Raw genomic sequence first — 15,982 nt, 5'->3', positions numbered from 1 at the left:
ATCTGACAACTCTTACTGCACTAGTAAATGCAGTCTTGTATAAGAAAAACAATAACTTAAACAAAATATAAAATCACAAAATAGCGGCACAAAGTTCGCAAGTCCAGTTATTATCGTATATTTATTATATATATTGATAATTTTGTTTATTTTAAATTATGTTTAAATTAATTGATCATCAATACACTACAGACGACATATATGTTATACCATATTTTGTTGAAATAATATATTTTCCAAGAACATTTGCTAGTTATCTACTAGGTATGTACAATGTATGTTAAGAGGATGCTATGGTGGCCTTCTCATCGTGAAGGTCTTAATTATAATGGCGTATAAACATTGTATCATTTACTTATTATTATTTATGGAAATTAGTAGAATGACTGCGTGTATTAACGTTTCCCTTTTATCCTTTTACAATATTAAAGAGATAAAAGCGCCTATATGCAGTAAATACATCGTAGCTCGACGAAAAAATATATACTTGTTGGATCTCAGTCGAATTTGAATGGGACCACATGACACGCATCACCTTTGGATCTAAAAAAAAAATTACGAAATCTGTCGACCTTGTCAAAAGTTTTATGGTAACAATGGTAACATACATAAAAGAAAAAAATATATACAGTCGAATTGAGAATCTCCTCCTTTTCACGAAGTCCGTTAAAAACGGAGCCACGATGCCATAGAGGTACAATGGCGTCAAACTTATAAAGTTACTAGCTGACCTCGTAAACATTGTTTTGCCATATGTTATTAACTCTCTTAATCCCCCCTCCCCCTTATAACTTAGGGGTATGAAAAATAGATGTTGACCGATTCTCAGACCTACCCGATATGCACACAAAATTTCATAAAAAATCGGCCCGTCCGATTTATAGGAGTTTTTTAACTAACATCGTGACACGAGAATTTTATTTATAAGACTAGCCGTGCCCGCGTCTTCGTCCGCGTGGAATTTAACAAAAAATTATTGTTCAGTTTGCAGTTATAAAATAATAATAAAAATTATAATGAAAAAAGCCTAAGTTACCTTACTACAACAGCTACCTACCACTGAAGGTCCCGTCAAAATCGGTCCAGCCATTTCAGAGATTAGCCGGAACAAACAAACAGAAAAGCAGACAGACAAAAATTCTAAAAAATGTTATTCTGGTATATGTACCGTGTATACATCCATATGCGTTTAGTAAAAGCGGTTATTTTAGTATTACAAACAGACACTCCAATTTTATTTATTTGTACGTATAGATATAGATAATAGTACTCTTTTTCGTCATCACCCTACCGTTTTTATATAAGTACTAGCTGACCTGGCAAACTTCGTATCGCCTTATTTTATTTCCTTAAATATAATAATTACATATATCAAAATAAAATATAGCCTATCTTTAAAGTTGGATCAAAATGCACACGATGTACAAATTTGATTAAAATCGGTTAAGTAGTTTAGAAGTCCATCGCGGACAAACAACGTGACGCGTAATTTATATATATTAAGATTAAATTATAAAGTTTTGATCAATGAAGCACAAATAAGTAAAAAACAGGATTAATTTCACTGTATTATCTTCATTATAATATGAATTCAATTTACACTTCAGTCTAAGTAACACGTGGCCGGCTATGCTAACACCAAAAATTTAAAAAGTGGAAATAATTGAATTATACGGTATTTCGTTCACTACAAAATAAATTTAATTAATTTTATAGCGTCAACAACACGTGGTAATTATGCTGTTAAAATGTAGCTTATATGACACGTTCGTAGATTTACCATAGCAGCGCCATCTATTGATTACTTACTCAACCCAGTCGAAAGGTATCGACATCTGTTAGAATCATTTGGAGTTAACAAATAATTGTGACTGTCAAATAATAACAGACAAATAATTAGCAATAAATTAAAATTGCGACTATAATTTGATATTTAAACTATCCTATCTCTCAAGTTGGATCGAACTGCACATGGTGTACGAATTTTATTATAATCGGTTAAGTGGTTTAGGAGTCCATTGAGAACAAACATTGTGACACGAGATTTATATATATTAAGATAATAAGAAGATATATTTTAAAACTATTTATAAGAAGATAGCTAGGTTTTTAAATTAGTCCCGTAAGATAGTGACTAAACTTTGTCTCAATTAGTTAAATACAATATCCCTTTACACAGGAAATGATAAGCAGCTAAGGAAATCCGACGGGTAGTTTCAGGTAATTAATTACAGTAGAATCGAGGAAACACGCAGAACTTATTTCAGCATAAATAAATAGCATCGAAACAAATCAGTGTCGTCCGACAAGGAGCGAAACCTCAATAATCATTTTTTAAACAATTTCCGGGCAAATCAAAGGGAATCCCTAATTAAACAGCTATAAATAAACCCTTCGTTTTCCTCATAATAAGTATAAATTTATAGTCGTTTTAATGTGTGGTATCAATTGTTGACAGAATCCGCTGGGAGTATGGTGTGATCGGCGCTCCGTGATATTCGGAAGATGACAGAGGATTTACACGCAGTGAATCATGGCTCCAGATGCGGAGGACTGCGAAGAGGTCTGGTTTCAGATACAATTATAAACAAATTTAATTCGACAATAGCTATCCGAATCTTGTCAACCTGAGGACTTTTGGAATCTTAGTAAGATTCTTAAAACTAGTCCACCCAAAATGGTGACAATTTGTTTATCTCATGGTACTCAAAATATATATGCGTCGTGTAGTTAAATAATATTTTTAAAATATTTTTTAGATAATCTTGCTCCAAAAATGATTTGATAATATAGGCTGACAAATTGTTTGAACGGATAACTCAAATGGATTTGTTGTTTCTGTATTGCGTCTATAAAAATATAACATAAGCTATCTAATAATAATCCTTTTTCTCTTATCTTTTAGGAAAAATAGGTTATCGATACTTGCTCTGATAACGCAATAGGGCGTGTCCATATTCACGAGATATTCACGAGAACTTAGTATTTATTGTTAATTAGGTACATTAATTTTTTTTATCTTTTAATTTGAACCTGTTTTGGATTTTTTAGGTAGAGCAACTGAATGGGGACTATCAGGAAGATCAAGTACACCAAGGCAGAAGAATCTTACCCGACGAGCCGCCACCAGCGCAGGCCTGGATAGAGAACGAGGAGTTGGGGCCAGGAAACGATAGCAGAACCAACAGCCCCGGAGAGAACCGAAGGCTCCTCGGGAATAAAACAGTACAAAAACCCAGCTCCAGGCTACAGGCTGGCCTGACGTTGGGTGTGTGGGCAGTGTCTAAGAAGCAATCAAAGTGTCCGCCAAGTCTTAAGAAAGGAAAGCCACAAGCAAAGACGAAATTCCAGAAACGAAAAGAAAAGTTTTTTGAAGTTTTCGGGTTGCCTCAGTTCATCATCACCATGTTGTTTATTTTCGTAAGTAACTATTATTAAAAATAAAATTAGTTATTATGTAATATTAGTTTTTTTTTTTCTTTTTTAAATTTTTTTTTATTAATTTCGTCAAGCATCATATCATATTTGTACTATTTTTACAGTTAGCATTTCACTACTTTGGTCCGAACCAATGGCGGGCGAAAATGGAATGGGTTCCAGGAGCATGGTGGCATGAGCCATGGCGACTATTTACGTATGGACTTCTGCACGCTGGCGGTGCTCATCTTGCGCTAAATTCCTTAGTTGCTCTCGTGGTAAGTTATTGTCTACCACTTTAAATTAAATATTTCTTAGAATCATGATAAGAACAAATATTCCAATAATTGGTTTTCAATAAAGATAAATTGTCTAGACGATTGCATAAAATCCTGTTTACTATTCAAAATTATTTCCTTTGATTAATGAAATATCTTAGAAGACAGAAATGGATTCGCAAATGTTTTTTTTTATTATATCACTAGGTCGGCAAACTAGCGTACGGCTCACCTGATGGTAAGAGATTACCGTAGGTTATAGACGCCTGCAACACCAGAAGCATCGCAAGCGCGTTGCCGACCCAATCCCCAATTCTCTCTGGTCACCTTACTCACCAACAGGAACGCAATACTGCTCGAAAGCAGTATTATTTTGCTGTGATCTTCTGTAAGGTCGAGGTGCTACCCCAGTCGGGCTGCTCCAGATTTTGAGCAGGGAATTCCTGCTGCGCCCTACCTCAGTTAAGTGTTCTATAGGTTGGGTGGCGGCTGGAGCACGAGCAGGGCTGGTCGCGGGTGGCGGTGGTGTGGGCGGGCGGGGTGGCGGCGGGCGCGCTCGGCGCCGGCGCGCTGCAGCCGCGCGTGCACGTCGTCGGCGCCTCCGCGGCCGTGTACGCGCTGCTGACTGCGCACCTTCCTAACGTGTGCCTTAGGTACCTACTCCTTAACTAGTTCATTGTTTGACGACCCGTTGGAGAAACGGTTACAGCACTGGTTATTGCGCTGGCGGTCGCGGTTTCGATGCGCGCTGACGAGTTTTTATATATATATATATATATAATTAAGATACATCCACGGGCATTTGAAACCCATGTCCTTTTTTATTTCTTAAACATGCAATTTTTTTTTTAATCAAGACAGTCATTGTTTATGTTAGACTAACTTAATATCTCTAGCAGAGACGTGAGTCCATCAACCGGTTCTTATTCTAACGTATGATACTTGTTTTACTATAACTATTGCGTTATTTATCCTAGATGTATAAATTTATCTATGATTTTTTTCTTTTTTCTTCTTTTTTTGTTAGTTATTTTATATAATTATATCTTACATTATCTAAACGAACAACACGTTTTCCTAATAATAGGACAGATATTTGTATTGACCATATATGTATATGTTTGTCGCGGTCTGGGCGTTTGTGCTTACGTATTGTGTGTTTCCGGACCCCGGAGAAAATCCTACTGAGGGCCTTTGAGTGTGTAGCGTTTCTTTATTTATTAGATTTACTATCTTACATTTCAGGTGATCTAATTTTTTGTAGTTTTTCGCGTTTACAAGTGGTGTTCGCTTTTTTTTTCTATGTAACGCAAATATATATTTTTATCAAACCAAACTGTTTTTATATCAGCGCCTCCGTTTCGCCACAGAAAAATCTTAAGTATCTTAACTTTTTACTTTTTTGTTTGTATAAAAGTTGAAGTTAAGATATTGGCAATTTTTTTTTGTCAAACAAAAAATATTTAAATTTAACATTGAAAAAATATTTTAACTTACAGAAAAAAACGAGTGTGCTCTCTCTCTCTCTCTCTCTAACGCTCTATTTATATTTTCACTAACTTATATCTCCCTCTCAACTTCCGTTCACTTCGCCCGATAACACTTTTCGTAACGCTCTCGTCACGCATTCGCCACTTACTCGCTACTACTAAGTTTTGAAAGCTTACCCTTGAAATTTTCCATTTACTTATTTCTTACATACGTTGCTTCAGATACGGTCACATTCCACTGTGGTGGTTCCGTCCCCTGAGTATGGTGGTGTTAGGGGCGTCGGAAGGTTGCTGGGCGCTCATAAGGGCGCCCGACGCGAAGGCGGTGTATAACGTGGCTTGGTCCGCGCATGCGCTAGGCGCTGCCGTCGGTGTGCCGCTGGGTTTTATTATTTTTAAAGGTAATTGTTTAACATCATTTTTATATAGTTAGTTTTATGTAAGTTGTCTGTTCACTACAGTCTACAAGTGGCCGTCACTTGTAGATCAAATCACGCTATCGTTTATATATATAAGATATTAAGAAACAAAATTTGTTTTGAACGCTGTAAAGGCCAGTAACAGTAACAATAATTTCGAAAAAAAAATTGAAAATGAGAGGTCAAGAGGACAAGGAGGTCTGAGCCGTTAACTCTTAGTTTAAATTAGTGCAATAAATGTCGTCTAAACCACAGTTCAACCCGGTAGATTTATTTAATAAGTTTAAGTTAAAATTGTATGTTTTATCTTTAGATATTTTATAATAGTACAAGATACACAGCAAGAAATCGATTCAATAGCTCGTTAGATATCAAAAGGCAAACTAAAAATTGTAACAATATTTTGGACCTATCATTTCTAAATAGTCTATTTTTCATTACAGGTGAAAACTCTTCGAAGCGCGTCATTTTCTTCTGTCGCATAGTATCCAGCCTGATACTATCTTTAGGGATCGCTACTGCTGTAGTCTTCTATGTGTTCTGCTACGACGCTGACCTTTACTCCTGATATAGGAGCAGACTGCGGTAGTACATGAATGGCTACTGATGTCTGCACTTCAAGAATTCTATTACCAATGTGCCGAGATTACTCAAAGTCTCAAATAGTGACTGCAAGCAAATGTGACTTTTAAATATATAAGTAAATAACGACTAGTGATATATAAGAAGAAAACGGTGCAGATTTGAAAATTAAAGTTACCAAAGACATTCTAGAAGATGATAGAACGATTAAAGATGACATACAAGTGAGAGGGATTAAATTTAACCAGATGTACTAAATGCTTATGATTAATTTAAGGCTTCTCGCTTGTATCCTGTTTAAAAATTAAAGTTACCAAAGACATTCTAGAAGATGATAAAACGATTAAAGATGACATACAAGTGAGAGGGATTAAATTTAACCAGATGTACTAAATGCTTATGATTAATTTAAGGCTTCTCGCTTGTATCCTGTTTAAAAATTAAAGTTACCAAAGACATTCTAGAAGATGATAGAACGATTAAAGATGACATACAAGTGAGAGGGATTAAATTTAACCAGATGTACTAAATGCTTATGATTAATTTAAGGCTTCTCGCTTGTATCCTGTTTAAAAATTAAAGTTACCAAAGACATTCTAGAAGATGATAGAACGATTAAAGATGACATACAAGTGAGAGGGATTAAATTTAACCAGATGTACTAAATGCTTATGATTAATTTAAGGCTTCTCGCTTGTATCCTGTTTAAAAATTAAAGTTACCAAAGACATTCTAGAAGATGAAAGAACGATTAAAGATGACATACAAGTGAGAGGGATTAAATTTAACCAGATGTACTAAATGCTTATGATTAATTTAAGGCTTTTCGCTTGTATCCTGTGTATGGATACTAGTCATGATAAGGGTACACGCTTGTCAATGTGTGTTAACGAATTTATACTTTTTTACTTATTTAAAGTACAAAAAAGTGTTCATTTTGGTCAAGTGTCAGTCGAATTACGACTCGTAAAAATAATAAAAGAAATATAAAACATGACACAGTCAAAAGTCTTCCGAATGCTAATGAAAAATTTGAAAAATTTAGTGAAATCTAAGAATTTTTAGCTATGTTCGTATAAATTCTAATCAATTGAGAATAAGTGATTTTAATTAGTTAAGCGATTAACAAATAAATGTTACAAACATTGTAAGCTTTTGTTAATCTGATCGAGACTCGTGTTATTGTATGGAAGAATGTACCACTTGTGAACACTCTTCCGTAGCTCCGGATGATTTCTATGAAATCGACGACTTTGTTTTGTATCAAAACACTATTGATTAAGAATGTACTTGTATTATATATTACCATTAATTGAATTACAACTAGGAATTGTTTATCTATTATACCGTATGATACGAATTGTGTATGCAGGCTATATTTTGTAAAAAAAAATAGTGTTTGCCTGTTAAAATTGTTGTAAAAAAAATTTCGTTGAAGTCTTAAATCGAGTTATCCAAAAGAGATTATACGTCTAGTCAACGATAATTAAGATGTCGGTTCTTACTCTTCTAAAATTTGTCGTATTTATTGTAATGTCACAACTCTTCCTGCATATCAAAGTTTCTTTTTATTGTAAAAAAAATCCTGTGATGTAAATACAACTTAAGCTTCTAAATGTTTATGTTACCCTATTACTTGATGTGATTTTGTTAAAACAGAAATCTCTTAAGGTGTTTGTAGGCTAGAACTGTAAACCTAAATTTTAAAAGTTACGAAAAATGTTACATACAATTTTTATACGGTTTTTTCGAAAATTGTCATATCTATCTTGTGATATATGAATGTTGGATTCGTTGAGAAACTGTCTTTTTGAATATAAATGTTTTAAAATGATTCTCACTATCTTTTTATTAGAAGTAGTCATGTACATCTACACATACTGCACACATTATTAAGAAAATTTTTAAAGTAATGACTGGCTGTGCCCGCGACTTCGTTTGCGTGGAATTTAACAAAATAGTTATTGTTCAATTCACAAAATTATAAAATAAATAAATTTCTAAAATAAAAATAGCCTAAGTTACTCCTTACTACATCAGCTATCTGCCAGTGAAATTTTGGTCAAAATCGATCCAGCCATTTGAGAGATTAGCCGTAACAAACAGACACATAGACAGACAGACAGACAGGCAGACAAAAATGTAAAAAATGTCATTTTAGTATATGTACCGTGTATACATCCATATACATTTAGTAAGAAGCGGTTATTTTAATATTACAAACAGACACTCCAATTTATTTATTTGTATAGATAAGGGTCGATCTGTTCGTCTTTGTCTATACAAGTATACAATATTAGTACTTGGTAGGGCACAGCAGAAATGTCCTGCTCAAAATATGGAGCAGCCCGACTGGGGAAGTACCTCGACCTTACAGAAGATCACAGCTAAATAATACTGTTTTAAAGCAGTATTGTGTTCCTGTTGGTGAGTAAGGTGACCAGAGCTCCTGGGGGGATTAGGAATTGGGTCGGCAACGCGCTTGCGATGCTTCTGGTGTTGCAGGCGTCTATAAGCTACGGTAATCTCTTATCATCAGGTGAGCCGTATGCTAGTTTGCCGACCTAGATGAAGAGATGATTTTAAAAAAAAAACTTAAGCGATTGGCAAATCCAATCCATACGTGACTTTTTCTGTCAATCGCGTTCCCTTTCTCCCTTTAACAGTAGGAATACGAGTAAATCAAAAATTATTTTCATATGTATATTTTATTGTCTCTACACTAGATGGCTAAAAATAATTTAAGTGGTTTACGCTACTGAGGCAAGTTTATTTTCCCAAATTTTCAAAGTAACTTTCAATCTTTCCAGGGTTACAATTGAATTCAGTCTAACGACTATCTGAGATCAAAGCTGACAGATATCAACGGTTACTTTCAGCGGTACAATTACTTTATTATTTAATATAAACCTACGTTATACTTTATCTAATCACACACATAACCACACTCTGTACATTGATTCGATATGGAACGTCACTTGATAACGAACCCTCAGTTCGGTTGCTTCAGGTATTCATATCGGTTATTTTTTCAGTCTGATTCCAATTTCTGGAATTCAAGTTTCCTAAATTTGCTCTCAGCAATTCAGAGAGCGACATTGGACACCGATTTCCGTACACTTACACTCCTGACACGGTGACGATAGCTCTGCTATGATCCTTCCCACACGGTACATGCGCCCATAGATATTACATCCAGCTAGTTTCGGCAAACCGATATTCAAACCTGGTAATAAATTATGTATCGGTGGCTTCACTTCAACAGAATGTCCAGAAAATCCTACTTTGCTGGTTATTTCTAGAACTTTTGTCGTAAGTGGTTTCTGAGTTGTTTTTGTAGTGGTTATTGGTTTACGTGTTGTGGTATAAGAGATTGGTTTAAAGGGTTTTAAGGTAGTCCTTCTAATTGTATTTATTTCGCCAAGTACTAAATGATCAATTCTATTTACTGGGTTCTGAGGATATATCTTTTTCGGAGGTATGATAGGGAAGCGATGGGGGACTGGAACAAAAGCGTCGTCACGTTCAGTAGTTAGTTCCACTTTACTGGTAGCGGTGGAGCTACTAGTAGTATAATATTTCGGCGGCGGTGGAGGGGTAACTTTTGTTGTTTTACGTGTTGGAGCAGCTGTTGATGTTGTCTCATACGTTTCACTAAGCAACAGCTGTAACACACTCCCCAATGAAAATCCTTCGTCCTCTTCTTCATCTTCATATTCCAATGAATGGTTGTTGTTTTCAATAAAGTCATTATCTAACTTCTGTGTTGTTTCGTAAAGATTCGGCGAATTACTTGAAATAGGTTTTGTTGAAGTACTTTGTTTGTCTGTGTTTTTTTCTTTGTTCGTTACGTTTCTTAGTTCGTTGTTGTTTATAGGGTGTTCGATTTCTGAGTTATTATATTCAGTCATATTTTCTGCATTTGAAATATTTGTACTTTGGTGAGATGAAATTTCGATATTTTTCTTACCATCTTGCGGTATTTTTGATTCATTTAAAGTAAGTTCAAATTTATTCATTGAAAACAATGGAGATGAAGTGGTTTGATTAACTGGAAAAGAGTAAATAAAAGTGTAAATATATTAAATTTACTCATTACTACCTATGCGCTTTAAGAAAGTACTAAGGCGTTACTGCCAATTAACTTGTCTATGCCCCTTTATGTCTTCAAATTGACGAGTAAAAGTAAGTTCTTCAGATATGTGTAGTTAAGTAGTATTAATATGACTTGAAAACTAAATACTTACAATGATCACAAACAAGTTCTCCGCAACACAAATCAGATGAGCTTAAACTTGCAGCACGTCTCTTGCATCCCGGTGGTGTGCTGCACATCCTTTGTGAACAATGCAGCTCTCCCCAAGCACACGAACAAATCGAACAAGCGATAGATATCGATTCACCGTCAGAGATACGTCTACCGTCGCTTGTGAGACATTCGCCTGGAAAACGTTAACAGAAAGATCGTATTAAAAACTAGCTGATCCTATTAATTTTGTCCTGTTCTGCGAACTGTCAAATACCCGGTGTTGAAATGTCCGTCGCTTTTTAATTTTTTCATAAGAATCTTCTACAAAATATTACAAAAACCTGAAAAAAAGTCGACTGCAATTGGCGCAGCTGTTCTCGGATTTAGCCCGTAACAACACATTTAGGCCATTTTTTACTGGCCATTGTAGTATGAATAAGTATAACACAAAAAAGTCTACCTTTTGGTTCCAACTGCATCGAAGTTGTCAAATGTGGTACAATAGGGGCTGGTGTGCTTTTGTATACAGAATAGTACTCGTCCATTCCGATACCCTTAGGTACAAAACCTCCTAGAATAAAAAAATTGGTAAATTGTTTGAAATTCGGAAAATGAAATGGAAAATAATATGATAGCATACCTTCAGTTTCAATTGGCGGTGAAAATAAATTAATAGCTGGAGTCTCAACTTCAAACTTATTATTTATGGGCATTGACAACTTGGTATCAACGTTATGATTTATCTTTGGATTTCCCATGGATGCTGTTACTGTGTAATCTTGCACTTGGGCTGGTACTTCATTAGTGATACTGGGATACTGTACATCAGATAAATTGTCTTCTTGAGTGAAGCTAGGATATTGTGGTTCGGTTTTTTTCGACAAAAATACTGGGTACTGCGTCGGGTTATAGTTGTCTTCTTTTCGTACTGCATATAACGACTGGTCCGATTCTTTATTTGGGTAATAGACAGGGAATTTGTCATCTGTCTCCAATAGAGGATAGTCAAGACTTTCTTTCGACGCTACTTCATCATCATCCACAACCGCATCAGCTGCTACAAAGGGAATAATTCTGAAATTACACATTAACTTATAGTTACTTACAATCAAACAAAAAGTATAACTAATAAAAAACTATTTACTTCAAATTTGGCAAAGATGGTGGTAATGTAGGCTCATTATAGTCATAATCGGTTTCTTCTTTCTTTACTTTAGACGCATTAGCAACACCAAGTAAGGCAGGTGGTACAGTTTTAGGGTGAACTGACGACGAGGTTATTGTCGCTGATGTAGTATGAGTTGTATTTGTCCTCAACGAACTGGTTACATTAATAGTAAATGTTTCATTATCGTCCAAATCATCGTTATTGTTTTTATTGGTTATTATATCCATGGGCGGATACGTATGATTTTCAGTATTGTCAGTAAGTGGTATGCGCGGTTGAGTATCACTTTTAATCCATAGAGAATCATCGTCATTGGAAACATTTAGAAGTAATGAAGTAGAAGATAGTTCTGCTGTACAATTTATAGTGCCATTAATAATAATTTTAACTGATCCCTCAGGTTGTTCTGTAGTGGTTTCTAGGTAATCATCTTCTGTAGTAAATTCGTCATCAACGGTTGTAGATATATCACTAAGAGTTTGAGTAGTTGGTTCCATGTCTAAAGTTGTTAAAGTACTTTTATATTGTTTCTGTTTAGGGTTGAAGATTACAGATTCTTCAGTATTCTTTTTAATTTTCATATTTGTGATCAAATCGGACTTAGCGACGGTAACTGCTGGCGTACTTTTATCAGTCGTCCCTTCCTTAATAGTAGTTTCTCGTTTTGTCGCTTTCGATGTATGAAACGACCTAACTTCGTTTTTCAAAGGTATCAAAATATCCATCCGTAGCACATTTGGATTGTGTGACTTTGTATCTAAAAACAAAGTAAGATTTATTTCGTGTTGTCACTTTTATGTCATAAAGAAATTTTTTTTTATAATTTTACCATTTTTATGACCGCATTGATATTGATGTGGGCAGCAATGTCCTGGTTGTACCAAAGGCTTACACCCTTGCAGAGTTGGAGCACACGATAAGTGTTGACAGCGAATGGAACCACGCAGACAGAAACATTGAACACATTCAGCGACAGTTTCCGCAGAAATTACTCGTTCTCCTTCAGAGGCCCACTTTCCTTCAGAAGTTATGCAGTCTGAAAAATTACAGAAATATATTAAAGTTTAACCAAGTTTTGAAAAGGAACTCTGTATACTTTCATTTTTTCAGGATTACAACCAATTTTTCCATGACTAATGTTGGTACTATTTTATGTTCATTTAATTTTTTGTTCCTATTATTAATTAAATTTTAAGCTAATGCTGTGCCGATTTCAAGAAAAACATATTTTAATATATCTCGTATAATACAATCAACTATCATAAGCGTAATTAAACTCACCATGGGAGTTTCTATCACTAGGGGGTTTAGTAGTGGTATGGTCACAGTAATAGCGCTGTGGGCAGCAGGCACCGGCGGCTGGACGAGCTTTACACCCAGGTGGGGGAGGCAAGCAGACTGGCCTCACGCAGCGTCTCATCCCTCCCAAACAGAAACACTGTTCGCAGGCCGTGTTTGAACTCATCGCTGAACCCGCCGCATAAACCGTCCCGCCTTCCACACAAGCTGGAAACACTCACCAGTCAATTAATTATTAGTTAATAATTTTTATAATAACTTATAAATGTTTTAAATCAAACAGCATACCATGTGATATCGATGAAGGAGTGTCGATATTGGTGTCGTCCAGTCTAGCAGATGATCCAATTTCTAAGTGCTTTATACCATCTGAAATGGATGAAGTAGGTGCTTTCGTTACAAAATTATAGTCATTTCGTGTCTCTTGTTCTGATAGCACATCAAGTGGTGAAGACGTTCGTATCGCAGGACTCTATCTATATAAGTTGTACATCTTCTATAATATAAAAATGAGTCGCTGAATGTGTTGCTAAGCGCAAAACTCAAGAAAGGTTGGACCGATTTCGCTAATTCTTTTTTTAAAATATTCCTTTAAGTACGAGGATGGTTCTTACGGAGAGAAAAATTCTTAAAAAAAAAAATTTAAATTTCCTGAAAAAGTCTAAAAACAACACACTTTTCTATACTCCCATAAAAAAGATTTGTGATAATACTTAAAAGTCAATTTGAACTTTAATACCATACGATAAAGTTTGTGTTGGGCGATACGAAGTTCGCCGGGTCAGCTAGTATTGAATAAATAATTAAGATTGTTGAAAAATAAAGTACTAGGTCGACACTAACCAGGGCAACGTAGTTCAGGACAGCACTCTCCTCTCTGGTGCAAAATATGACAACGCGGTGGGGGTTCGGGCAGTGGTGCACATGCGCGGCGACGGCAAGACAACGCGCCGTGCGCACACGCACACGACAGGCAAGCCTCTCGTGTGCGTACTGACGAGCCCGCTGCGTACCATCGTCCTTCGTACATACATCCTGTTGTTGGATACGATTTGCCTAGTCAACAAAAAATGCATAAATTGTATGTATTGATATATTAAGTATAAAGCCAAGTGGGAGAAAATATTTCGTGATATAATATGCCTTAAAATATATCTAAAATAACCAAAATAATGGTTGGCAAATGTTTGGGTTGTTCGTGACCTAGGCAATGAATTATTTTATGCATGTTTTGGTTAGTCAAGCCAGTAAATTGTTGTCTAATCACATTAAACGTCGGAATATCGTCTTTTTATTTAGTAATAATTTGAAATAGTAGATTTCAAAAAGGTAATTTTCTGTAAGATATTTAAACTGGCACTTCGCTTAAAATAGTAACAAAGTTCAAGTACTTGGGGCATTGGGTAAATGCTGACCAGAGCGATGATATGGACATGGAACGGGAACGTAGGGCGCTGGCGGTCAGAAGTAACATGCTTATCCGCAGGTTTGCAAAGTGCACAAATGAAGTTAAAATAACTCTATTCAGAGCATACTGTCAATCTTTTTACACTTGCAGCCTGTGGATTAAATATACTAAGAAGGCCTACAGCGTCCTGCGTGTCCACTATAATAATGCATTTAGGGCGCTGTTGGGGCTCCCGCGACACTGCAGTGCCTCGGGGATGTTCGCAGAGGAGCATACAGATGGCTTTTATGCAATTATGCGTAAGCGTGTGGCATCTCTGTGGAGGCGGATACGCGCGAGCACAAACAGCATCCTGCGTACAGTTGCGGACCGGTTTGACGGATCCATAATAAAACATTGGATCACCATGCATGTTATGCCGTCGGACCGAGCCGCTAAATAAATTAATAACATTAGCATGATAGGTACATACGATATGGATGAAAGCCACGAAGAGTGAAAGGAGGATTGAATGATACTGATTAACTTGATATATATATTTTTTCATGTCTATTTTGTGTTTTGTGTGTTTTTAATTCATTGTATTTAACTCCTTAATTATAAATTGTTAATAATGATAATGAAATGGTAAATAAATTAATAATTAAATTATAATTCACATTAATATAATATTTAAAAAAGGGAATGCACATTTTAGTTGTTTTAAAATTGTTGTTATTATTAAGAAATATTATTATAGTTATTGTTAATTCAAAATTTATTAAAATGTAATTATTTAATTATTTAAATGTAACTGTACTGACATTAGTTTATAAGCATCATTGTTACTAACACTATATGGGCTAGTCCCGAAATAAAGTTTATTATTATTATTATTATTAATAGACATACTAGCCATATTTTGTATACAACTAGATAAGTACGGCTCATCTGGTGGTAAGCAGTTACAGTAGTTTATAGATGCTTGCAACACCAGTAGCATAAAACTCATGTTGAACCCCCCCCCCAGGAGCTCTGGTCACCTCACTTCCCACAGGAGCACAACACCGCTTGTAAGCAGTATTTTTAAATGTGACCTTCTGGTAAGGTTGAGGTACTTCCCCAGTCGAGCTGTTTCAGATTTTGAGCTGGATAATTATGAGATAAGGCCACATAATATACAAATAATACTTACCTAGAAATCCTTTACTTCTGTGACTAAATCTAGAACTGTCTCCGTAAGTTTCTGAAAAGTAAAATTAATTTCATAAGAAATGAGAAATTATTGAAAAAAATAATAATATGTAAAGTCGTCACCCGTTGATAATAAAATAAGGACAAGCACCATCGAGGATATGTGTGATAGCTAAATTAATTTAACGAGAGTTGGTCTAAATCCGTCTTAACGTTTCCACTACATAAATTTGAAATGTATACAAATCTGTCAAAAGATATTGTAGATCTATGAGATCGAGAACGTAGATGTGATATTATAAAGCTAAAAAGTATGTTTGCTTTTTAAATGCGTCAATAGCACGAACTACTACTTTGAATTGAAAATTCTTTTCGGGTTAAGTAGTTCCCATGGAAGACTACGACTACTGTTGAATGTATAATTGGTTGTAATGTATTATTGGTTTCTAGAATGAAACACAGATGGCGTTGATTGTACAATAGATCGCATTATCGATGT

At 35.3% G+C, this 15,982-nt stretch overlaps 2 protein-coding genes across 2 annotated transcripts; one reads left to right on the top strand and one right to left on the bottom strand.

The window, feature by feature from the left end:
- The first annotated feature begins 2,449 nt into the window (after positions 1–2,449).
- Positions 2,450–6,454, top strand: LOC123654115 (rhomboid-related protein 2-like). The gene is made up of 6 exons (XM_045590076.1): positions 2,450–2,563; positions 3,052–3,420; positions 3,543–3,695; positions 4,173–4,348; positions 5,408–5,586; positions 6,048–6,454. The coding sequence occupies exons 1-6, from the start codon at positions 2,534–2,536 to the stop codon at positions 6,170–6,172; spliced, it is 1,032 nt and encodes a 343-aa protein (XP_045446032.1). The 5' UTR covers positions 2,450–2,533; the 3' UTR covers positions 6,173–6,454.
- A 2,424-nt stretch (positions 6,455–8,878) lies between these two features.
- On the bottom strand, positions 8,879–14,722 carry LOC123653920. The gene is made up of 10 exons (XM_045589897.1): positions 14,647–14,722; positions 13,746–13,958; positions 13,191–13,271; positions 12,885–13,118; positions 12,433–12,639; positions 11,580–12,360; positions 11,076–11,509; positions 10,896–11,006; positions 10,434–10,628; positions 8,879–10,237 (listed from the first exon to the last, which is right to left on the bottom strand). The coding sequence occupies exons 1-10, from the start codon at positions 14,720–14,722 to the stop codon at positions 9,264–9,266; spliced, it is 3,306 nt and encodes a 1,101-aa protein (XP_045445853.1). The 3' UTR covers positions 8,879–9,263.
- Positions 14,723–15,982: the final 1,260 nt, after the last annotated feature.

This window comes from Melitaea cinxia, chromosome 5 (genome assembly GCF_905220565.1).
Source record: "Melitaea cinxia chromosome 5, ilMelCinx1.1, whole genome shotgun sequence".
Taxonomy (NCBI): Eukaryota; Metazoa; Arthropoda; class Insecta; order Lepidoptera; family Nymphalidae; genus Melitaea; species Melitaea cinxia.
This window is presented reverse-complemented; position numbering and strand designations above follow the sequence as displayed.

Coding starts and splice junctions, on each gene's coding strand:
- LOC123653920 (XM_045589897.1), bottom strand. CDS start 14,722: ATGCATGGTGATCCAATGTTTTATTATGGATCCGTCAAACCGGTCCGC. Junction 13,959..14,646: donor GCAGGATGCTGTTTGTGCTC/GCGCGTATCCGC, acceptor TTTGTTGACTAG/GCAAATCGTATCCAACAACA. Junction 13,119..13,190: donor TCCTTCATCGATATCACATG/GTATGCTGTTTG, acceptor TTGACTGGTGAG/TGTTTCCAGCTTGTGTGGAA.
- LOC123654115 (XM_045590076.1), top strand. CDS start 2,534: ATGGCTCCAGATGCGGAGGACTGCGAAGAG. Junction 2,564..3,051: donor ATGCGGAGGACTGCGAAGAG/GTCTGGTTTCAG, acceptor TGGATTTTTTAG/GTAGAGCAACTGAATGGGGA. Junction 3,696..4,172: donor ATTCCTTAGTTGCTCTCGTG/GTAAGTTATTGT, acceptor AGTGTTCTATAG/GTTGGGTGGCGGCTGGAGCA.